Genomic DNA, 26,336 nt, shown 5'->3' with positions numbered 1-26,336 from the left:
GGCCTTTTCAAGACTAAGGTCATTAGGAATCTCTTGTCGTAATAATCACCTTTCATTCTTTTTAGATTTTTACCTTGTCTGAAATGATTGACATTAAAAAAAAAAAAAAAGGGTAGTTGTCCAGAATTTCCCCTATATTGAAAAATAAAAATGTAGAAAAATCCTTATGATGTATGCATATGCGATGGAATGAAAAGATCATATTCAAAAAAATCACGTAAATTTATCAAGTAGTTTATTTTTATAAAGAAAACCATTTCTAAACAATATTCAGCAATTAACGAGAAATCGCAAATTTAGATTATTGAATTATCTCCCTTTGTTTCTTTAAGACATCACTGCGGGACAGTTCATAGACATGATCAGTATATTAGAAAGCTGAAGGTCTAAAATTTCATATATGAATTTGGCTCTTTAATCTCATTGTCAGTAGGATAAACCATCTAACTAAAAATAAATAGAAATAAGCAAATAAACTATGAGTTTTCTCCCCTTGTGATCACTATTACATGAAGTACAGGCGGATTGGAAAATAACTATATTATTAAGTGGTTTTAATTTACTACTAAAATATAATTCTTACAAGAAATGAATATAAAAAAGTGGAGAGAATAAGATTTTATTTAAAATTTAATATGGCTGCCAGCATTTGACACTACCGTTTTAAAGATGCTTGGCAACTGCATCAACTGATTCCACAAGTAACTCATTTTTTTCTTTTTTTTGTACTCATGAGTCAACACTTATCGAGGCTAAAAAACATTTAAAAGTTAGGGTTAACAAGGTGGATAGATTAACGGATGAACGCTGATGAATACTATGAGAAGATTTAAAATTTTCATGTACCACCGATTCAAAACAACAGCTCACTCCAAAAACAGTATTTTTCCCCCATTGTCAAAAATATTGCTCATGGAATGTGAGGACTAAAGGAAAAAAAATAAAGATGCAGCCTCATAATTCTCGCTCCACCAACCCTATTCATTTCTTGTAAGAATTATATTTTAGTAATAAATTTCAAGTATAAGGAGTTACTTTCCAATTACCTTGTATATAAAAAACAAAAAAAAAAAAAAAACACAGATCACATCTTTTGTAAGATTCAATGAATGTTGTTAGGTTTCAACCTAACGAGCCCTAAAGAGTAAACACTAAGACATGATCATGCCCTTCTTTTTTTTTATTTTTACTAATGGTTTACCACTTATCAAAGCCAGAAACCATTTGAGGATAAGGAGTAATGAGGTGGAATACTTGTCAGTTGAGATATGAAGAATATTATGAGAGGCTTGAGAATTATTTTGGAAATTGACTCAAGCCCGAATACTTGTGAGAACGGTTCATGGCAGGAATCTGTCCATGTTGGATTCAAAGTTGATTCTGTTGTAACCTGCAGGAAAGCAGCTGTGTTCTAATTTTTTTTTAGCAAATCAAATCTTGCCTTCGATTCACCTCATTCAGCATTTAAAGATTGATTGGTTTTCATTTGCAATTAATTGAACTTCAAATCTTTTAATTCTTTCAGATCCACGTGATAGAGCTGGGACCCTACAAACATGGAAACTTTGCTCCCAGAAACAGCTACACAGAAATTAGATTTTCCGATGACCTTGACCGTTATGATTTTCCAGTATCCCTACAGGTTGTAAAAATGAATTCATTGATTTTCTTTTCCTAATTCATTTGTTATAAAACTTTACTTTTTTTTTTTTTATGAAAATGGATTAATGCATATACTATGTTATTTTTTTTCTAAGACTGATTTCTTGTTAAATTTTGTATTTTTCTAATAATTCATTTTCTCAAACTGACTTAATCTAAAATTTATTCATTTTTTTTTTTAATAAAGGATTCATAGTTACATCATTTTTCTAATTTCAAATATTTTTTCATCACCTTTGACCTTCTCCTTCCTGTAAAGAAAATAACATCTTCACACCCTATATTTCATATACTGCATAATCCTTCACTCTATAATAAAGAGCAATGTGTGTGTATTATATATATATATATATATATATATATATATATATATATATATAGCAAAAATGGTAATTAGTAAAAACTTGAAGAAAGTGCTCAATACTATTGCAGAAAAAATTTTTTTTTTTTTACCGTTTTATCTGCTTAGTTATACATATTTTGGTTACCGAATCGTATCAATGACCCAGTTACTTCATCAGACTTTAACAGAAATATGTTAAAGTCTGATAAAGTTACTGGGTCGTTGATACGATTCGGTAACCGAAACATGTGTAACTAAGCAGATAAAACAGTAATAAAATATATATATATATATATATAAGAAATACAATTTCAACTCTGTAAATTAGAATTTACAACAATTTATTATTCAACAAGGAGTACAAGTTGAAAACTTTAAATTTTCTTTATTCTATGGCAATTCAAAGACTTGCTCTTATTCTCAGAGAAAAGTAGTTAGCAAAATGATATTCATAGCCAAGCTATAATTTTGCTGGTCAGCACGTAAATTGAAAACTACAAATTATGAGAGAAGCCATATTCATATAAAAGTTAATGATAATGCAGAAATGTATAGGTTAAAAGGATATTCCAAATGAAGTCCAAGCTTGATAAAGAAAAAGTTCAAAACTGTGGTACAATCAAAAGATAGGTTAGATGCAAATGAAATAGTCCAATTGTAATGATAATCAAAATGGTTGATCGGTGAACATGAGCAACTTTCAAATGTAAAGACGACATCTTAAAATTGCGTTATAAGATTTTTCCATAAGAAATTGATAGGGTATGGCATAAAGGTTTACTTCATAAGATCTCTAGCTATGGTATTGCTGGAAATGTCTTCTCAATTATTAAATCATTTCTTTCTGATAGGTTCATAAGAGTAGTAGTTGAGGGGCAAAAATCAGAAGCTCACAGTATTAATGCCGGTGTCCCTCAGGGATCTATCCTGGGCCCAACTCTTTTCCTGATCTATATTAATGATCTTCCAAATCACATCCTTACATCATTTGTAGACATCTATGCTGACGACACTACCATTTATGGTAGCACATCTAAGACAATAAACGACCAAGTTCTCTCCAATTCTCTCTCCTCTGATCTTGAGCACGTAGTACAATGGGGTAAGGAGTGGCTGGTTACTTTTAATGCATCTAAAACCAAGCTTCTCTCTTTACATCATCAACATTCTGACCCACATCTGGCACCAATTGAAATGAATGACTCTCGTCTTCAGGAGGCCTCAAGTTTTGACAAGCTTCTTGGCTTGACCATTACTCCTGATCTTAAATGGAACACGTACATCAAATCTGTTGCCAAGGCTGCTGGAAAAATGGTGGGATCTTTCTATCGATCCTGTAGATATCTCACTGCTGATGCAATTCTCTATCTATATAAGAGCCAGGTACGTCCAAGGATGGAATACTGTTGCCACATCTGGGCAGGAGCTGCTAGAAAGGACTTGGCCTGCCTTGATAGAGTTCAAAATAGACTTCGTAGGCTCGTAGGAGATGTCCTTTTCTCTTCCTTGCAACCTCTATCTCACAGAAGAGATGTTGCGAGTTTGTCTCTGATGTATCGTTATTTTCATGGAAAGTGTTCGACTGAGCTTCAATCTATGGTCCCCCCTCGCCAAACTTTCACAAGAAACACTCGTCTAGCTGTAAACACTATCAATAATTCCCCCCCCACTCTTTATCTGTGCCTAAACCTAAACGTAGATTCCATGAACAGAGCTTCTTTCTTAGAACTGCACGCCTGTGGAATTGTCTTCCATTTTCCTGCTTTCCGGCTGACTACAATATGGTTGTCTTAAAGTCTAACGTAAATAAGTTCTTGATGAGCCGTTCCATATAATTTATCAAATTTACCAAATTTTCATTACTAATGATTACTATATTGTCCAATTTCTAATGTACACTCTTTAACCCTTATCCTTGAGTGGCCTCTTGGCCTTGATAATGTGGTGATGCCTATGTAAAAAAAAAAAAAAAGAATCTAATGTGATTATGCCATATATTGACGTCAGTATATATGCTCTTAAGTCAGAAATAAAAAAGTTACAAAATCTTTATTTAATTTAGACATTTCGTGCTGCTTGATTTTGGAGGTAGTGTTATTCTTTTTTGACAAAAACTTTTTAGTCTTTGCTAGATTCTTTCACCAAAATACCGCATTCACTCTATGGCTTTAAACTTACAATTATTTCAATGAAATTTTTAATTACAAATAAATACATGTACAAGAGTGATGATGGGGAGGAGTGAGAAGATCTACAATAAAAAAAAAAAAAAATTATTAAAGAACCAAGCAAAATGCTAATGGGGCAGTTTAGTAAGGCTTTCCAGGTCAACTGAAAACAAGCAAAGCAGTTTTTAAATGGGAGTGGGAGCTAAGTGGGTACATCAAAAAATAAAAAGATCAGCAAGGAATATGGGGAGGGATGGTGTCCTCTAAGATAGAAACAACACTTCCAGATGGACAAGGGCAAAATAAAATCTGCCAAAGAGAAATTCAAGATGTCTGATAATGTCTTCGCTTTTATTACAGGTCAGCGGAGAGTATGGGCTTTTATATGTTCTCACCAAATATGGCTATCTCTACCTTTGTGATATGGAAACAGCCGCCTGCTTATGCGTAACCCGAGTGTCCCCCGAGATCATTTTCACATCTACCCTCAACAGCGCCACACAAGGAATTTTGGGGATCACAAGATCAGGAAGAGTAAGTGTTCCCTTTTTCTTTTTTTTTTTTTTTTTGCTTTTTTTTCTTGGTGACCAACCTCTGACTCAATATTTATCTCTCTCTCTCATGGTGGAAACACGTGACACAGTCAGGAAAGTGGGATTTGAAAAACTAGTCTTCTTGAGGAAGAGCACTCTGTCCTGCAAAACAATGTCTAAATAACCCCTTTGGCATTCCTTAGTAGGAACACCTCAGGCTATTAACAATAAACAAACGTCATCTCAAAGGGTGATAAAGCAAAGCCCAAGGTGAACCTGCTGGACTGTACAGAATGCAGGGCCATACACCTCGGCCAAGAGAAGAGAACAAGTCAATGGCCTAGACTCTGGTGCCTTTGAGGTCCGAGGGTGAACCTCCGGCTGGACTACCAACTCCAAACAACAAATTTGATCTCATGCAAATCATACATTATTTTTCTATTGGATCATTTTTCAAAACTTTTCGAATTCATACTATTTTCAACATGACACATTAGTACATAATGTTTTCACCTGAAATGCGTTTTAAAAGATCACCCAACCTTGTTTCGTACATGCAAAAGACTAAGTTGCCATCATTATTAATAAAACACATGAAAGCTCATGATTATTAGCTTTTTAGCCCATTAAAATCTGACAACAGTTATTACCCATTGACTTAGAATGAATGCTTTATTCCAAAGTAATGATTGAATATGGTTAAATTTGTGCTCATTTTTGCATTAAATACTAATCCTTATTAATCCCTAACTGTGCATCGAATGAATAATATAATACTTAGTTTGCTGCACCTTATAACAAAGGTTCACATAAAATTTCAGACAGATCAGCTCAGTAGTTTCTGAGAATCAAATGGAATAGACAAACAGACAGACTAAGAGAAATAGGGCATTTTGCAGTATAGTCAACAAAATGAAAGTGTTAAAAATACAAATATATAAATGTTACCAAATGTCAGGTAAGTTACTCGTCTACCTACTCGGATAAGTTTCTTTTTTTGTTTCACTTATTTTAAAGCGTTTATTTGCTTTGAAACAAAATTAGTGTTGAGTCTTTAGTTAGAACAAAAAATATGGCAACCATGAGATGGTCATCTGGGGAGCCTCGATAATCCTTCAAAAATTGAAAACCAAACCAAATAGTAGTATAAACCCATGAAATTAATGTCACCAGTCGTATAAAAATGTAATGTTCTATCAGTATTTTAATTTTCAGTTTTTGAGCAATAATTGAGACTCCCCCAGATGATTGTCTAATGTCAACCATATTTTTTTGTTCTAACTTAAGACTCGACACTACTTTCGTTTCAAAGTAAATAAACGCTTTAAAATAAGTTAAAACACAAAAAAATTATCCAGGTAGGTAGAAGAGTAAATTATCTTGCTTTTCATAACATTTATTTATTACATATTCTTTTGTTTTTCTTTTTACCACATTTTTGTTCTGTTGTCTTAATTGCAGAATATCCAGAGAAATCTATTATATAAATCTCAGCTGTTTGTGTGTTTGTGTATCCGCTAAAAGCTTTTGTCACCTTCATCAAACAGGCACGAACCTGGTATTGTTAGAGAGAGCGATTTCTCAGACACATAATATCGAAAAATTAGAAAAAAAATCATCAATTATTTCATGTAGAAATGTTTTGTTTGAAGTGGGGTTCAGGTAAAAAGCTTGGTTTCGACACTGTTTGCTGATAACGCATGCGTGAATGGTTGATCCATTATTTCATTTTAAAAAGCTTACCTTGAAACATAACATCTGCGTCATCGTGGTCTGATTGATGACATGTTCGCTTATGAACTTGAGTTATGCAAGTTTGCACCCAGCAGGCTGCATTTTTTTTTTTTTTCTTTTAATAACACAATAAGATGCCATCCAAGTTCTGTTTTTTTTTGTATTTTTATTATTATTTAACCTTATTTTACAACTGGGTAACACTGGGTGTCCCTCCCCACGCTAGTATAATATAAATACCTTTTTTATCTTAACCCCCTTTTCTTTTTCTTTTTCTTTTTTTTTTCTTTTCATTAATATCTATTTTACATTGTGTATCAACCCCTATTTGTTTTCTGCTTTTCTTTCCTTACTGGAAAGTCTTTCTCAAAGTACCAAATTGACACTGTTGTATTTCTACCTTTTGCTTTACATGCAAAAAAACAAATTGCTGTCATTATTATAAAAACACATAACAGCTTATAACTATTTGTTTATTGTATTCAAGTAGGAGTGCAGGGGGAGACAACTCATGTTTTACTTTATTTTATTCAAATAATAGTGATCACAAGTAATGCCGAGTGTCATATTAAGTCATGTTTATATCGGTAATTTTTATATCACTATTTAATTTTTGTCCTATTTTCCAATTTCAGATTCTCAGTGTGGACATCAAAAGAGACGTTTTGCTATCTCAGGTCCGAGAGAGCGCAAAATGGGCCAACCAAGCAAGCCGACTCGAGCGGGCGATTGCCCGTAGTGACGAGAAGCGAACACCCAGCAAGCAGCTGCATAATAATAATTATTTCAGTGCCCTGTTGAACAACAACAACACCACCACCACTGCCCTGATGGGTGTCGGCCTGGGCCAGTCCCCTAAGGTCAGCGGTTGTGCCATCAAGGACAGTGTCGATGCCATCACCACCGCCACTAGTACCAGTAGCAGCAGCAGTAGTAATAGTAGTAGTAGTAGCTGTGTTATCAGTGAAGAAAAAACATAATTCTTAATAGATTGGCTTACAGACTCAAAAAAGAAAAACAAAAACAGAAAATGTCCATATTTAAAACATTTGTATCCTGTTTACAAGATGCCTTTTTTTATGTTTTAAGAAATACTTTATCATCTTTTTGGTGCTTGTTAAAAACATATTTTAAAGAAAAATTTCAGGTCATCCCATTAGTTCTGTCCGGATTCTAATTCTCTGAAATTTAATAAAATAAAAAAAAAAACTGCTGGTAATGCCGAGTGTCATATTAACTCATGCCTGGCTATTACCAGCTTCCTTCAAAGAAAGAAGTTTTCAAGAAATGTCAAATTTACAAGCGGGTTCCCAGCTCCATTATATCCCGGTCATGAGAAAATGACATAAGCACCTAGACTTCCCAAATGGTAACCCATCTGATACTGATGAGGCTCTATGTCGCTTAACTTTGGTGATCTAATAAAATTGTCATATTCTGATAATTAAATTTAAGAACAAGTAGAAATATCTCAAAAGAAAAAAAGTCTCCCTTTTTTTTCATTTGCTATTAACATAGTGTTTTAAATTTTCATTAATATTTTAATCAAATTTTCATTAATATTTTAATCAAATTTTCATTAATGTTTTAAACAAACAAATCAATGTTGTTTAATGGTCACTGTCTTCTATGAGTGGCCATTGATCACCTCATCAGTTTAGAACTTCATTTCATGCAGAAAAAAAGTAGAGATGTACACTGAAAGTTTTGAAGGTTTTAGTTCTGAGTAAAATTGACTCACACAGGAGAACCAGAGAGATTAAAATTCTTTTAACTAATTTAGTTAATTTATGAGTGACATGCACTGTTACATCCCTGTGTCCATTTGATAAATAATAAAATAGACTATGCCCTGATGAACTCCCAGCACTTATGCCCCTAGATGTACATACTCTCGACTAACCCTATTATTTATATCTGGACTTCAAGTCTCTGAAACTTAATAGCAAATCATAATATCTAAAAAAATAAATAAATAAAATAAATAAAAAATAAAGGCTCCCTTTTTATAAGCTACTACTACACACATAACTACACTGAGAAGTAGGGGAGGGTATCACCTCTCTCTCAAGATTATTCAATTTTCCCGTGATATAATAATACTGAGTGTTTAGAAAGAGGTATTATATATCATTTTTGAGTGATTATTATGACTCAACAGATAAAAGTATCCTATCCTGTATCTCTACAAAGCCACCATTCACCCATGCATGGAGTATTGTTGCCACATCTGGACTGGTGCATCTACGACTAGTCTCTCCCTCTTAGATAGAATCCAACAAATAATCTCAAATCTAATAAGTTCCCCCCATGATCAGCCAAGCTCCAACTTTTGTCTCATCACTGCAGTGTTGTGTACCTGTACCTGTTTTACAAGTACTTTAATGGAATATGCTTTGATCAACTCATAACATCTGTGCCTCCTTGACATACACTTTCTTGACTAACAGTTCTGTCTGGATTTCAGTTCTCTGAAATGTAATAGCAAGGTGGAATATATTAAAAAAAAAAAAAAAAAAAAAAAAAAAAAAGTATCCATTTTCATTGGATTTTACACAAGGAAGTAGGAGAGAGCACCACTTCTTTCCAAGGATTACTCCACTTATCCTTTATTCTCGCCTTTATAATGCTGTTTAAAAATAGAGTATTATGTATTTTTGATAGTGTATTGAGTCTTTGCTATGATTCAATTAAGGATTGAACCCTGGTCTCATAGTCCATTAGCAAACACTCTAACCATTATGCCAAGTAAGCTGGAAATATTGAATGGAACTGAATAACATCCATAAATCAGGAGCGTTCCAAAATTAATGCTTTTTATTTTTTTTATTCCGTCTAAATGGGTCAGAGGAGACTGCAAATTGCGTTATGATGACTGAACTTGCACATTCATGACCTGAAAGTTTCATCTGTCTGTTGCAAATATTGATGGTGTAAGACTATAAGAAAATAAGCCCTGTCATAGACATGCATCAGAAGCAGAGATGCGTCATTAAATATCTGGCAAAAGTATCATGAGAATTGTGGTAATTGTAAAAAAAAAAAAAAAAAAAAAAAAAAAAAAAAAACAATTCTGGAGCACAAAAGGTTTCTCATTTTAATGGTATGACTCCTGTTGTCGTAGCTCTTCAATTTTTTGAGTTAAAAAAAATAGGAGGCTTTACTTTTGGAATGACCCTTGTATGATAAAGCGTGCTTTGGATGCCCATGCACAGCCATCGTTCATTGCTGGCAAAAGTGTATTAAGAATAATGGTGACTATGTAGACAAGTAAATTTTAGAGCACAAAAGGTCGCTCATTTTAATGGTATCACTCCCATCTTCGTAGCTCTTCAATTTTTTTAGTTAAAAAAAAAAATAGGAGGCTTTACTTTTGGAACGACCCTCGTATATCCACTTATTATTACATTAGTATATTTGGGCAGAATTTTTTTTCTCTTACATATGTTTCATTGAACAGCAGGGATAATTCCTGTTTGTTTCTCTTGCGATCCATCTTTTCCATTTGGCGGGTCAATGTTTGAATGTTCTGTTTGAGTGTAAAATTTTCCATAGTCGTGAACGTTTTCAATTTCTACGAATCGTCTTCAGGCAAGTGATGAATTAAAAGTTTGCGTTTTGTAAATTTATTGAAAAAGTCGATTAAAATCGTGTAAAAGCACTCAAGTGTACCCTCTCTCTCATGTTGAGCCTGATTGATGGTTGGTTTGTTTATGCGAATGAGTAGCGCTTCTATGATTGGGAGGCACAGGTTACAATATGTGATGGCTTGAATGGAGGTATTTTTTTTATTAATGTTTCTAAATTCATTTTTGGAAGTGTCATGTACTATTAGGTGTTGATAGATGGAAGTGTTAGGAGAAGACAGGTGACATGTAAGCCGGCGAGAAACCCTGGTACTAGTCACGTCAATGTATGAATTGTTTTTGGAGACACATTCTCTTATAGGACATTTAAAAACATACACGCCATTACTAGTTCTTAGCAATTTGTCGTCGGGTTATTGTGTATTAGCAAATGATTTGTTTTAGATCTTTTATAATAAATGAATCTAAGTTTAGAATTTTGTTCAATAGTGGAAATGTGTTTATATATATATATATATATATATATATATATAATTTTTTTTTTTTTTTTTTTTTCATCAAATTTATAATTTTTTCATTTTTTTTATAATATTTTTTCGTTATCAAATGAAAAAAAAGATAAACAAACATCCCGTGGCATTTTAGAAGTTGAATCTAAATAACATTTTCTATCTTCATATTAATTCAAGTCTGTACCAATTTGATATATTTTCACAGCAAAATCAAAATGTGAACCATACTTTGAATAATCCAAATAATCAATCCTCATCTCAAAAATGCAGAAACATAGAAGTGTTGTATTTTTGCTGTGTTTAAGACAATGACGATACTCTCATATATAAAAATATAATGACGTATCTTTATTGTTGATGATGACGATGGATAGTTGTTAAGAGGGAAGTGCACACACGGGAATTCAGAGGATTGATTCTTTTCGGGCCCAAATCATCAACCAATAATGATATCCTTTTTAGTTGTTATTATATAACCATTTGTGACCACCTGAAACACCCTTTTTGGGATAGTATTGTCACTATAGACACATGCAAAGATGTTTTATTGAACCATTGTCATTTCACTGGATTGACTTGACTTTGATTACTCCTGTTTAACTTCTTGTTGAAAATGACCTTTCAAACATCAGACATTTAACTCGTCTTTTGTTTGACAATTGATCAAGTTTGATGCTTCTTCACACAGGAGCCCATGTCAGGTTTAGCATTTTTTATTCAAATTAATAATTATTTTATATTTTTTGTAGGCGTACACTTTCATCAAAATAATTTCTCGGTACACACAGCCTAGGTATTAAACAAAATGTCAGTCATAATTTTTTATTCAAATAATTATTTTATTTGACACATTTGATAATTATTTTGTTTTTTTTTTACATTCGTTGCCAGGTGTATGTTTTGTCAAAATGATTTCTCCGTACACATGGCCTAGATAACCAACAAAAGCATCATGGTACTTGATTTTGGTCGGCAAATTTTAATTCTAGCAGGTAATTATTTTCAAAATGACAGTGAAGAAGACTGGGACATTATCAGACATTATCAAATAGAAAAAATGATAAATTCTATTCAAAATTATTTTTGTTCAGCAGCTTGCTAAAACATTGAAAATACAAATTGTCAACCAACAATGATATCCTTCTGGGTTATTATTATATAACCATGTGTGACCACTTAAAACGCCCCTTTTTGGATAGTATTGTCACGAAGAACCATACTTTGAATAATCCAAATAATCAATCCTCATTTCAAAAATTCAGAAACATAATTTTAAACTAGTCTCTTTATGCTCGCTATACTTCCTCTTTTTTGCCTCTCTCTCTCTCTCTAGCTATTGTGATATTTTGTTTTGTTTATAATGGACTGTTCCAATCTAGTATTATATATTTAGTTTTATTACTTTTTATTGTTAATAAAGAGAGAGAGAGAGAGAGAGCAACGCTTTATAAAATAAGAATGGAGCATCAAACAAGATAGAGCAAGAGAGAATGAACAGAAAATCAGATATATCATTTAGTGAGTTATTTACAAATTACGACTAATTTGAACAATTAAAAATTGAAGATTGCTTTTTTTTTTTTTTGGAGGGGGGGGGTCAGACATGAATCAAACTGAAAAATGAGGAATATTTTAACATATTTTATCTGATAAAAATATAAAGGAGAACAAAGATGTATTATAAAAAAACATAAATATTATTTAGTTCCATTAGACATCCCCAATTGCTGCTAAAATCCGGACATAACTTATGGGATGACTTAATACACAGGGTGTTCGTAAAGTTTCTTTACAAATAAAGAAATGTATTACAAAGACAGTTAATGAAGTAACTTGACCAGAATTTTAGTGTTTTAATTAGTGTTTACTGAAGTTTCTATTAATGAAAACTTGTTTTAAATATTTCGTTAATGGAAGAAAACTGTTAAGTGTATCCTTATAGGATAGACACTGCTCAGGAGAAAGCACAAAATTAAATTGTAAAGAGACTATATGGACACCATATATATATATATATATATATATATATATATCAGTTAATATATAAAATTAAATCAAAGAGTTTCTGAAAAAAAAATGTTTTGTTATTTTAAAAAAAAGAAAGATATTTCTTTACAATAAAACCTATAAAAATTTTTTTAAACATCCCAATTCTTATTGAGGAGGGGGTACTCCAATTGTCGTAAATTCTTAGAATCTCAGTGATTTTTTTTGTTGGGGGGAGGGGGTATTTTTTGGATTGAAAAACTTTTTTGTTGCATGACATTGTATAAGTACAATAATTTAGAATATTTTATCAAGATTAGCAACACGTGGGTAGAGAAATTAAATTAATTATATAATCATGGCGGACTGTTGCTGAAATTCACTGCGTATTATATCATATGTGTGAAAAAGTTAATTGAAAAAAATCAGAACTTTCTGGATTATTGAAATCAATATCAGAGTTCCTATATTTTGATGCCATGAAAGATTTTGTTAATTTTTATTTATTTAAAATTAAATTTTCCATTGCTAGTAATATGGATAAAAAATAAACTAAATATTCATTGTTTTTAAACTCAGTAAAACTAAAATTTATAGATCATAATGAATTTAGGTAAAAATGATACAAAGTGGAAAAGTAACCCAATAAAAATGGAACAAAATACAATAGATAAAGGGAAGAATTAAGAAGTTTGTCAAATTAAAAAGAAAATTATATCCTCATTAGATGACAACTCTATTAAATCATAAGCTTCCCCCTCACCCCATCCCGCATAAGAAAATGAAATTCTACTTTTTAGGAGATTAAGCAATTTTTAGAATCATAATCAGAAATTTAGAACAGAATTGGTAACTGAATCTGTGGGTGGGTGGCGGCTATTGGAATCATCTTATCACTACAAAAACATTTCATTTATTAATAGTTTGTCTACTACATGCTATAAAAACAGTAGGTGGAACATGTATATATAGATTGAACATACAATTAAACATATTGTTCCCATACATAAAGAATGCATTAAGTTATACCTAAGAATATAAAAACGTTCTAGACTTTGACAGAAAGATTCCCATGTTTGAAAACCTTCACCTCAAAAAAGGTCAAAGATCATATTCAAGATGAGTTGAGTAGTTGCATTATCTCCTCCCTCCTTAGGGAATCCAACATCTTGCATGTCACAGATTCATGGAGGATAAAATCTTACCTGTGCTTCCCTTGTGTCCTGATGTTCATGGTTCAAGTTTGATGTTTCTAGACTGTGGTCTCTTGGTCTGTAATCAGTCATCTCTCACAAGAAAGGACACATTTTCTTTTCAAAGGAATATCATAGAAATGGGGTTCCATCTGCTTGTTTTGTTAGTCACTGATTCTTTCTAAGTCATTTTACCCACGTTTCATCATGTCAGTGTTTGATATGTTGCTTTGTCTAACACCGTTTCTTCTAGCTGCTGTTCCTATGGAAAAACGATAACCTCAAAGTTGACCATTTGACCCTCTACATCCTGCCTAACTTGATAAGTTTCTCTGAACTTAAATACCTAAATAGATACTAGCTGATGTAGACGCAATATTTAACAAATTTGAATTGTGGAAGTTATTCATGATCATTTCAAAATTTCTGTGATTGTTATTCGTCATTTAAAATGCATAGAAATTTTTAAGGATTTGTGATTATTGGAATATTCGCAACAATTGAACAATTATAAAAAAAAAAAAAAAAAAAATAAGATGCCTTTTTATGGTTTTGTGATTAAAGATTCATCCCAATGATTGTTATTTGTATGTTAAATGTTATGAAGATGTCTTTTATGGTACGAATAATGTCTATTGCTTGACTTCACACCTCAATGAAGAGCTGTCGATTATTCAACTTGTTTTTAATTTAAACTCAGCCCTTGATATTTTTACTGATATTATTTTTAATTTTTACTATGTATATTTGTGTAATGAATGGTAGGCCACCTATCGATATAAAATTTAAATAATTTCCTACAAAATCATGTTAGATTCCATATTTCATTTCAGTCATGCAACTTTAACAAGAATGGTGTTTATTAAACAGAATCAAATTACATTTGGAAGCAGTTATGAAAGGCAAAATGGACACTCAGAGTGGGCGGGAAATAAGTTGGCGGGAAATGGGTGGATCCTTGGGTGTGTGCAATTAATCTCTTCCACCAATCATCTTTAATTACATATCCAACATCCCACCTACTACTAACTTCATTTCCATCTCACTCTAGCACATTCTTTTAATTTACCCCCCCCCTTTGTGGACTTGCATTTCACTACTACTTTCAAGTTTTATGCGTATCTGGTCTGATTCTGTTCAAGAAATGATATTTTTGACAAAGTTTCCTAACTGTGATGAGATATTGATGAGTTCATTTTATTTAGACACCATATATATATATATATATATATATATGTATATGTATATTCCTAGCTGGAATACTCACCCAGAATTGGATCATAATATTAAGAAACTTTGAAGAGTAAGTGCAGTAAAAGACCAAGATCTCAAAAACATGGATTTCTATGGTGAAAACTATTAAAATATAGATTGCATAACTGAAGTTATGAACTCAGAAAAATTTTACTTTTGTGGAATTAATTTCCTGGGTATGATATGAAACTACATTCTGTGGTGAGGTCCTAATTTGGGGGTTTGGGGAAGTGCAAGTCACTCGTTTAATGTCATAATTATTTGTTTAACCCTTTAAAAAATATCCCTGTTTAACTATTGTCTCCATTATGGCGCAAGTTGATCTACCTATTTTCAGGAATAAATGGACTTGACCAGACACAGTAAATACTGTTATGACTAATCGCGTTATGGCTCCAGAATCATGATATATACTTTTGTTAATACACGTTTTATTAATTATGCCAGTGTGTTCGTTTTTGTTATCTTCCGCTTACAAAGCCACAACATTGTATTTACTTCCTACCCATCACAAAAAGATGTGACACAAGGTATGAAGCTGGGGAGAATCAAACTAGTGCCCCCCTAAAGAACTCTGGTCTATTAAAAATTGCCTGGCCAACTCTGCCAGCCTTCCTTGGCCGAAGCATCTCATGCAACAATAAACTTCACCTCAAAGAAAGGGGGCAAGGCTGAAGAGGCTGGACCTCATCCAGGATGAATAGCTCAGTCTGAAAATAAAAGACAACTGCAGTGACACAGTTTCTGTTGAACAGATTATTGAGGTTTCTCCCTTTATACCGGGAGAGTAGTGGTACCTTACAGGCATTTAATACATTCACTGTGTCTGAAATTTAGTTGGGAAAAGAGATCATTCAAGCGTTTTACTTCTTGTTTGTGACATCACAGCCCTGTATAGCTTTTCTCCTCCTCTCATCCCTCAAAATGCGTCACTTAGAATATAAAAAAACTTAACAAAATGACTGTCTTGTATGAAATAATCCAAAAATGGTTGATATGCCATAAAGCAAAACAAATGAAAGCTCCCTTCAGAGGATTATTTTAATAATGATGAAAATTTTGGAGTTTGGTTTCTTCTATTTGTCGCTTAAATCTCATTAAAATTAGTTTTAAAAAAATTATGCTCCCTTAAAAAATGTACAGAAGTACTTACATTCAATTTTTTTTAAATTTATTTTTAACAAAATGTTGAAATAGGGATAATGGCTTGAGACTTAGGAAAGAGTTAATTTTGTACAGTTTAATCCAAATTAGAGGGTTTTAAAATGTTCTGATTAATTATTATTCAAATGAGGTGTTCAAATTAGTTGGACTTTGGGTGTTCAAATTAGAGGATTTTAAAATACTTAAAAATATGTTCATTTAGAATCTATTTCACATTACATAAGTAATTGAATGAATTATGGTTTGAATTTCATTAAAACCCAACAAACACAAAATTCCATTCTGTCGTGTGAGAGACCAGGACCCAAAATACTCAAAATATATTTTTTAAATCTACAGCTATCTCAAAAAGTGTTAAAATGGAGCTTAGCTGACTAAAATGTTAATTTTAGTGGTTCTTCATGCTCTCTCAGAAATCCCATTAAAAGTCATCAAACGCTTCAAATAAGTTAAAAGCATAATACTATACTTGCTAATACCATTGGAAAAAGTATGAACCTGCACTCTTTCCCAAATATGGAAAAAATGAAAACTTGTGTAGCTTGGGGTACGCATGATGTACTCAATAGAATTTCTCGCAGACTATATGAAATTGGTTATGCCAAATCCTATTGAATAATCCTATTCAAATCCTATTGAATAATTTGTGGATGCTGTGCATAAGTGGACATCAAAAATTGTATTTTACGTAAAAACGCTATTACATAATACATGTCTTGTCAAAATTAATAAATATTTATGAAAAAATAAGAGTAGAAAAATAATTCCAAGCAAAAATAAGATCTATCAAATAATGCAATTTTAACGGTTTAGTCCCATACAGCTAATTCTGTATGACAAACTGACTTATCTCCCTCGTTTTAATTTCACTTTCACTATTTCCGGCTAGCCGTACACGTTTTTCATCCATCCAAACAGAGTGTACTCATTATAAACTATCCTTGGTATATGATTACTATTTCCTGATAATTTCAGTGTTATGTGACCAGTAGTTTAAGAGTTTATCAGTTAAATATTTTCACACAGACACAAAAACATACCTACATCTATTGTTTTATAGATTAGGAAAGGGCATCTAAAAAATAACAATTTTTTTTTTTTTTTGTAAAAAACATAGTTCTAGTAGATTTGGATTAGTTTTTGCAATTTTTACTAATTTTAACATAACACATAATTATGTAATAGCGTTTTTACTTAAAATTAGTGTTGGGACGATTAATCGGAATTGAAAAAAAATTGGAACATTTGAGAGTATTAGAATTGAAATCGGAAAAATTTGTGTTTATTTTCCCCCCATGTAAAAAACGATTCTTTTAATTGGCTTTTTCATTTGATTTTGTTTAAAGCAAAACCTTCTATTGCTTATATGTAATGATGAAATAATGAATATTTATTGATTTTATACTACCAGTAAAACTAAAATCGATAGATCATTCCCCATAAATATATTCTTATATTTGAGAAAATATCTACAGATTTAACTTTTTTTTCTTTTTTTTTTCGATAATCGTGAAAATGTAATTGTAGTTAAATATTTGAGATTTATAAAGAATTGGAATTGAAAACTTGGTATGGAATTGGTAATTGTATTGGAATTGGAAAATAATATTGGAATCGTCCCATCACTACTTTAAATACATTTTTTTTTAAATTTTAGATGTGCATTTATAATGCCGAAGTACCAATTTGTGTTCATATGCACATTGTTCATTTTTATTTAAACCAAGGATGTGAGTTCTGTGCTTTTTAGCAGTCTTTTTTTTTTTTTTTTTTTTTTTTTTAAATCCAGAAAAGGCAGAAATAACTAGAGCCTACATGATGTGATTTCTATGCTTTTTGGTCGAAATCCACTTTTTTTTCTTTTTCCAGTAGAGAGCAGATTGCTGCCAAATCAGCAGTATTTTTCAACCCTTTTAATTTTGTGAAACCTTTCCAATAATAGTGACGTTCCAAGGCATCCCTTCATGAGAATTTTTTTTACAATCTTATTTATTTCTCTTTTCTAATGCAAGCAATATTTTTATTTTTAAAATTGGTTTAGTTTAAAGAGTTCTTCATCTCAAATTTATTGAAACTTTGAAAAGAAAAGAAAAATATTTTTCTGAGAATTAGTTCAAACACATAACAGATGGATCCTTTGTTTTTATTTTTTATTTTCTACATCAGTGTTTGCCAACCCTTTTTTACCCTTGTGAAATCCTTCCAATAATAATGTCCCAAGGAATTCCTACATGAACAAATATTTTACAATCTTATTTATTTCTCCTTCACAATGCAAGAAACATTTTTCTTTTTATAACCAGTTTGGGTGAAAAATAAGTTCTTTTTCTCAAAATTTATTGACAATTTAAAAAAAAAAAAAAAAAAAAAAAAATCAAATTTTTTCTGACATTTACTTAAAACACATAACTGGATCTTTTTTGAGTTTATTCACAATTCCGTACATCTATAAGACATTTAGATTTAAAAAAAAAAAAAAAAAAAATGCATTTGCACATTTGTGTAAAGGTATAATAATCTAAACCTATTTATCAGTATATCTTGAAGGAACTCTTGGCAGGCTCTTCAGGAACTCCGGGGTTCCATGAAACCCTGGTTGGGAAACCCTGCACTAAAGCCTTTTTTTTTTTTTTTTTTTTTTTTTTTTTTATATCGCTATTTGACTGAATTTCTTCCCCCCCCCCCACCTCTCTTTTTCTATCATTTTTCAGTTCTCCCTTTTTTTTCTCTTTCCCTTCCTCTCTCTGTAAATAAAGTTTTTGAATAATCATGGCAACAGATTACATCACATTTTCATTGTCCCAATGAATAATAAAGCAGACTATATAATCAACCTTGTCCAAATCTACTTGGATTTCTCGTGTCCAAATTACTCGCCAATTGATCGATGCCTCCGTTCAGTTTTGAAAGACAGGATACTTCCTGTAAGGGCAGCTGTGCTGTAATTGTGTGGCAAGGGTTGTGAAGTCTCCAACCACACCTCTCCTGAATCTGCACTGTTTGAATCCAGTTGCAAGGAGAAGTCCAGGACGACTGGAAATAATGCCGAGATAAGCGGAGGGCACATACAGCACCTGGAAGTCCGAAATGGTTACCCATTTAGTACTCACTAATGCTATTAGGAAAAGGTATGAACCCAAAAATGAATATAACAACAACTTGTGGGGTTATAGTCAAAAGTCTGCTGCTTTGCACTTCCAGGTTCTGCTGTTCATTTGATTGGATTTTAAGACTTTCTGAAGCAGACAAGAAAGCCATCCTTAACATGTGAAGCCGGGGGGGGGGCTTTCACATTGTCTGAAAGAAAGACAATCATTAATCAGAAGGGACCATATCTTGTTTGTCACCATCGTCTTGACTGTAAAGCAGAAACCAGAAGTTAAAAAGAACAGATCATCTTGACTATGACCATTTGTGATTCATTAATTTGATTACAATGTATTGCTTAAAATATTTGTCCAGCATCAGATTTTATTTATTGTAAATAAAATCCAAATGGATCCAAAAGGTATTGATTGTTGTCTCACTGACTACCTTACATTCATTAACCCTTATCAAGACATGAGAGCCACTCGAGGATAAGTGGTGGCGCCTTTTAAAAAAAAAAAAAAAAATTTTTTTTTTTAAGTCGCAGTCATAAACGTTAACATTTCTTTCTTATTGTGTAAACAGCCCCTGCAAGGTGGTTCCATCACACAAGGATCAATCTTACTCCAGGGCATATTAATTTCAACTTAACGTTTGAAAGACTACATCCAGACACTCTGTGATTCACAGGTCAGACAGAAAGCTTTCAGGAACCAACGAAGATAGACATCTTGCTTCAGTCTGAAAGATAGATTGGTCGAAGATATTCGGTAGCCAGCCTTTCTTCCTTTACTAGAAGGGCTATCCGGCATTGGCCAGGAGAAAAGTGTAACATAACTTCTATCCCTCTCTTTATTTGCTCCTCCTTACTGCATCTTTCTTTTTTACCCTGCCCATTTCTCTCTCTGGACACACACACACACAATTTGAGTTGGCGTAAGGGAAATAATCTGAAAAAAAATTAGAATTAATTCCCTTTAGTTAATGGATGGAAAACACATGACAAAAGATCTGTGTACATCTAGATAATATCAACTTATATAAATGACCATTTAACCTCTAAATAATGATTTTTTTTTTTCTTTTAATTTTAGATATGTATCTAGGGTTATACCAATTAAAAAAAAAAGTACTTTGTTGGTCTTTGTTGTGTATGTTTTAAGTTTTAGCTGGACATATAAAGAGACACTTGTATATTCCTGGTGTTACCAGGTAGAGACATATTGCCAGGCAGGGGTTTTAGTCACATACTATTTAAGATACACTGAATATCCTAACTCTTATCCCTGTTAGGATTTTCCTGAAAGTGGAACACATGTTGAATTTATGAAAGCATAAAACACGTCCACCTTTATCTATGAAAACCAAGCAGTCAAAGGGGAAATAACTCTTATAGTTTAAATAAATAAAGTTTACTTCCGTTTTTAAACACAACTGATGTCTGCTTTAGCAAATGATTAGAATAAATTAAATAAATCAACTTTAAATATCAACACAGTTTAAACAATTCGGTTACTAATAACCATTAACATATAGAGCTAGTTATTAAAATCGATGCTTTTGAATGTAATATGTAAATTAGGTAACTTCTTTGATGAGGATTTCTTTGGAATAAATAGTGTGTATAGAAATTATGGAATAAAAGTCTGTATAAGTCAGTTTTCAGTATGAAAATTAATTTATGAAACAGTGTATCTTTTGTATATATTAATCAAATTGTGAACAAACAAGCAAGCAGTCAGGAATACGACTTGATTGTAATAGATCACTTCTTTTACCATGACGCTGTTTTAACTTTCAACAGCCTACACCCAATGGTGTAGGTTGCTCAAATTTATTTGTTATTTATAGAAAGGCTTTGCTTTCTTTTCATCTGAGTACTTTTTTTATGAGAAATTCTTATACGAGTCAGTCTTACAGTTTATGCAAAGATGAGCTCCTAAATCTATAACTGAACACCCTGTAGCCGAATCACTTTAAAACCAGTTTCATTTTTATTACAAAGCCATTAAATTGAAGAGGAGAGCTGTTAGTCTTCCATATGCCTTTTATTTTTGTCCTAATCTAGAATTCCCCTTTTTGGGGGGAGCTAGATTTTCTCCGCATTAAAAACTGACTTTGTGTTGAACTTGTGCCATTCAAGTAAGTATTTGTAATTAGATATATGCATACTGACAATACTCCACTTACCCTTGATCTTCATTTTATAAAATTTTAGCAAGGAGGCATCAAGTACCATTTTTTTCAAGGATTGAACTATGATTTTCTGAGTATTAGCAAACACTAGCCATTATACCAAATAATTTTAAATTAATTTTTTTTTTTTTTTTTTTTTTTTTTTGTATTGTTAAATTTTGCTTAAAAATGAACCTGTATGAAAACCTACTATTCATGTAAAGACCCTGTGTAATAGTGGTCAGTGGAGTAAGTACAACTGCTACTAAAGAGTCAGGGTCTAAAAAGTACCTATAATTTAACTCCCAGTAGCCGAATCACCTTGAAACTAATTTCATTTTTATCATTACTATAAAAATATAGTAAAATAGAAAGTATCCACTTGATCGTGGCTGCCATAGCAGAAATAAAAAAATTAAAAAAAAAAAATCCTCAATTATATTTTAGATCAGATTTTCTTTTATTTTTCTTTCTTTTTTTTTTTTAATTGGCAAATAATGTGTTCAAATAAATTAACAAATAATAAAATCACTGCTTTTATTTAATTGGAAATTTTTGGTCTTTGCCTCAAATTACCCCCTTATAGAAAAAAAAAAATCTATATAACATACTCGTGACAAAAAGAAAACATTGTACACCAAAAGGCATGTAAATTGATCAAGTAATTTTATTTTTAAATTTAAAAAAAATAATAAAATTTTATGGCTAAATTACAAGTGACAATCTTGTGACACCATCTTGAAAACAGTCTGAAAGAATAAGGGACATAACTCCAACTCCAGATTTTGTGAAGTTATCCTTCACATGGAGAAATTGGAAAAAAAACTAAAATTCGCTTAAAAATTGTAAAGTTTGATTTTCTTAGTTTAAAAAAAAATTACTTGATCAATGTACGTAATTTTTGGAATATGTCATCTTTGTTTAATGACGCATTCATACATCAAAGACTTTTTGTATTTTTTTATTTATTTTTTTTTTACATGAGTATAATTCTGAATAAACACCATTATTTTCTTGATATTTTATGAAAATAAAACTGCTTGACTAATTTATATATTTTTTTGACTATAATATTTTCTTTTCGTCATGGGTAGGTACACCATGCAGGTTTTTCCTTATTTTTGTTTTTACATATAAGGAGAATTTTGAACAAGCACTTTCTTTATGTTTTTAACTCGAATACGAGTTAAAAACATTTTTAGGAAATAATCAAGTTCAATTTTTTTTTTTTTTTTTTTATATACTTGGAATTTTAAAAAAATATCTTTTAAATAATTAACAAAAAATAAATTATATTATTTAATTGGAATTTATGATTGAGATGAGTATTATTTTATTAATGTATTTATTGTAGACTATTATCCTCATCTTTATTAGTTGTTGCTTCACAACGTTTCGGCCAACTATTCCTCTGGCCTTCGTCAGGTGGTAACCGCAACATGGGATAGGAATTCCAAATCTCTCAACTGCATTCTCAGCAATTACTACCTTCCATAGTTGTTGTCATCTCACCACGTTTTGGCCAAGTAAGCCTCTGGCCGGCTTTGGGTAGGATTGAAACTGCTATCTTCAGACAATTCTCACCTGGAACCGTAGAGATTCAATGTCTCTATCCACTGTACCTTCGGGGCCCATGGCACAGTGGATAGAGACGTTGAGTCTATAGTTCCAGGTGAGAATTGTCTGAAGATAGCGGTTTCAATCCTACCCAAAGCCGGTCAGAAGCTTACTTGGCCAAAATGTGGTGAGGGGTTTTTTAGTTACCACCTGACGAAGGCCAGAGGAATAGTTGGCCGAAACGTTGTGAAACAACAACTAAGAAAGATGAGGATAATAGTTTGCAATAAATAAATTAAATTTGAAGCCTAAAATAAAGGAAGTTTTTATTATTAACGGTTCACAATTTCCAATTTCAGATTTGGCGGCCGTGAAGTGGATATTATCTATTTTACAAAAAATGTTATACTAAAGTGTCAGTTTATAAGCAATTTAATTTTTATGACTTTTTTTTTTCTTTGTTTTCATCGATTGCAGAAATATTAATGTTGACAAAAGTTGTTTTGGGGGGATATGAAGCAAGCTAAAAAAAAAAAAAAAAATCAAAACCTGTGTTACACCACAAAAAACAAAACAAAAAAAAAAAACGATCTATGCATGTTAATACATCTAAGCGATTCAAAAAGATAAACTTTTCAATATAGAAAAAAAAAAAAAACAGAAAATAATTCTAGAATTTGGACTGTTAAAAAAACATATCTGAATTTCATGATCTACTGTGTTCTTGACAAATTTTATTTCATTCTATTTTTTTAACATTCATTTCTCATGCAATGTTTTTAAGAAAAAAAAGAAACTGTAAAAATCTTTAATAAAAAATTAATTAAAGAAAAGAAAGACTTTTCTTTTGTGTTTGTTTTGTTTTTGTTTTTTGTTTGGGGGGGGCCAAGACCTACAATAAAATTTCAGGTATGTTGAATAATGACTGTGCAAGACAAAGGAGATGGATGAGAACTCAAATGTGGAGAAAGCATCTTTGCATGGAAAAGATGTTGATTACTTTAGTTATACCATTTGAACGCAGGAACTTATGCTGGTGTGATTGCAAAAATTAGGAGCGGATCAAGTAATTTTAGGAAATCTGTAGTAACAGAAGAAGCATATACTTACAGTTTAAGATTTTAAATATCTTTGGTTTGTGAACTCTTTGTTGATTGATGCTAGCAGTCAATTTCATTCCTGGCTTGCCCAATCAGATACCATCTCTCAAGCAAGTTGACCACGTGACCAATTTCATAAAACAGTTAAACTCACAAGCAACTGCCTCTTCTGTTCTCAGACCAGCAACACTCCTCACAAGTCTCCAACTTCTCTCCTGGGATACAACAGGGGGCAGGGGTCTATTAAAACAAGAAGACAAAGAATCCATCATGGCTACTGCCAAACGATAATTTCAACCACACATACATGAGCTTTCCTCCTCTCATGGGATTGTCTAATCTTTTGTCCCCATTCATACATGGATGCACACATTTATGAACTCTTTCTTTCAACAGGTCTGTCTAATTTTTCATCTATGTCCACATATATTAACTCCTTTCCGTTACTAACCTTTTCTCTATATGAAGCTGATCAATAAAATTGTTTTATAAATGTTAGAATGAAACTTTGTCATTTCTATTCTACATAAACCCCCAAAGTGTAACACATCTATGTGAAAGTAGTAAGCCAATGCAAAGTTAGAAACTTCTATAAAACAGTCAAAATATAGACACACAGAGAAGACTTCACCAGCCATACTTGCACAGAACTGAAGAATGTCTACTCCCCCCCCCAATGTGCATTTGGAAATGACTCACGTACAAGCCTTCTTAATCTCATGCACACATTCGTACACACTAGCAAGAGTCAGCCGAGCAGAAAAAAATTACTACCCACTCGTACGCACTAACAAGAACAAGATAAACCAACACACATACAATAGGATGCAACAGAACTCGCCTGGGCTTTTGGGCCCAGGGATCTATTACGACAAGAAGACAAAGAATCCATCGTAGTTACTACCAAACAAAAACTTCAACCACACATACATGAACTCTTCTCCCATTGGACTCTCTAATCTTTTGTCCCCATTCATACATGGACATGCTTCTACTGCTAACTTCGACCACATCTATGAACTCTTTCTTTGAACAGGTTTGTCTAATCTTTCATCTACGTCCATACATATTAAATCCTTTCCAATACTAAATCTCTTTCTTTTTTTTCTTACAAGTCATACTAACAAGGATAATCAATAAAGTTGTGTCTAAATGCTAATTCTAGCGTTTAAAAACAACTTTATTGGTTTTTCTACAAACCTATGCCACTACTAACCAGCAGAGCGTTACCACTGTCGACTAAGGTAAGAGTTTTTACTTTTAACTATGTGTTATGATGCATCTGTATAGAGCAAAATTAATATGTGGATGGTAGATCTGGGTGGTGTAAGAAAATGGGTACTTCTGCACTTTAGTTCCCATTTTTCCATGAGTCTTGCTCGGCAACGCCCGATGGACAATGGAAACTGCCAGATTATACTGAGCAAACGGAAGTCAATAATAAAAAAAAAAAAAACGAACAGAAAAGAAATAAAAGAAAACAAACCTACTGTAATAATTTTACAAATTTTACTGTTCTATTTATTTATTTTGAGTTTTTTTTTTTTTTGTTTCTTTGAATTAGTGAACAAATATATTTTTTGTTTTGTTTGTGTATGGAAAGTTGTTTTGGTATTGTATTCATTAATTAGATCTGGAATAAGAATATGTATGCAAGAACAATGATCTGGTTACATTGAACGGGGGGGGGGGAGTTTTTGGAGTTATATGTAGAACAATTGAGATAGCAGGATCAATTCACAGAGGAAGGCGAAGGAAAACATACAAGAAATTGATAAGGATGGATTTAAGATAAAAAGCAATAAAGACCTGGCCAGGGATCTGGATTAGGTTTGTTATAAAAATAATGGCTGACCGAGGCCAAAAGCTTTAAAATACTGCAACTTATTTTGAAATAAAGAAAGACTTTTGGGTATATTAAACAAGACTTCTTTTTTTTTCTTTTTTTTCTTTTTTTTTTTTACTTTGAGTATCGCAGTGACACTTATTTAGTGTATTTTTATCTGTATTTTATTTAATCTTTTGAGTTTGGAGTTACTATTGACACCCCGAAGACAACATCTTCATGTCAGCTATCTTGTCAGATTAGATTAGCAACTCGGCGCTACTTGTTTTTTTAACCAAATAAATGCTTTAAAATACGTTAAAACACGAAAAGGTAGAAGAATAACTTATCTTGCCTTTGATAGCATTTGTGATGTTTCGACATGAATGAGATAGACCCTCCACTATATTTTTTTTTTTTTTTTAATTTTTTTTTTTTAGTAGATTAGTATAAAAT

The 26,336-nt window shown here is 32.0% G+C and overlaps 1 protein-coding gene across 3 annotated transcripts in view; it reads left to right on the top strand.

The window, feature by feature from the left end:
* LOC145255800 (clathrin heavy chain 1-like) overlaps positions 1-23,809 on the top strand; it is a 172,453-nt gene extending 148,644 nt beyond the window's left edge. For all 3 annotated transcript variants that reach the window (XM_080114485.1, XM_080114484.1, XM_080114486.1), the window contains 3 exons: positions 1,526-1,642; positions 4,534-4,707; positions 7,076-23,809. In XM_080114485.1, the coding sequence (XP_079970611.1) occupies positions 1,526-1,642; positions 4,534-4,707; positions 7,076-7,420 (636 nt within the window). In that variant the 3' untranslated portion in view covers positions 7,421-23,809. The remainder of the gene's footprint in view (positions 1-1,525; positions 1,643-4,533; positions 4,708-7,075) is intronic.
* Positions 23,810-26,336: the final 2,527 nt, after the last annotated feature.

This window comes from Euprymna scolopes, chromosome 31, assembly GCF_053919585.1.
Source record: "Euprymna scolopes isolate OS-2025 chromosome 31, ASM5391958v1, whole genome shotgun sequence".
NCBI classification, from domain to species: Eukaryota; Metazoa; Mollusca; class Cephalopoda; order Sepiida; family Sepiolidae; genus Euprymna; species Euprymna scolopes.
This window is presented reverse-complemented; position numbering and strand designations above follow the sequence as displayed.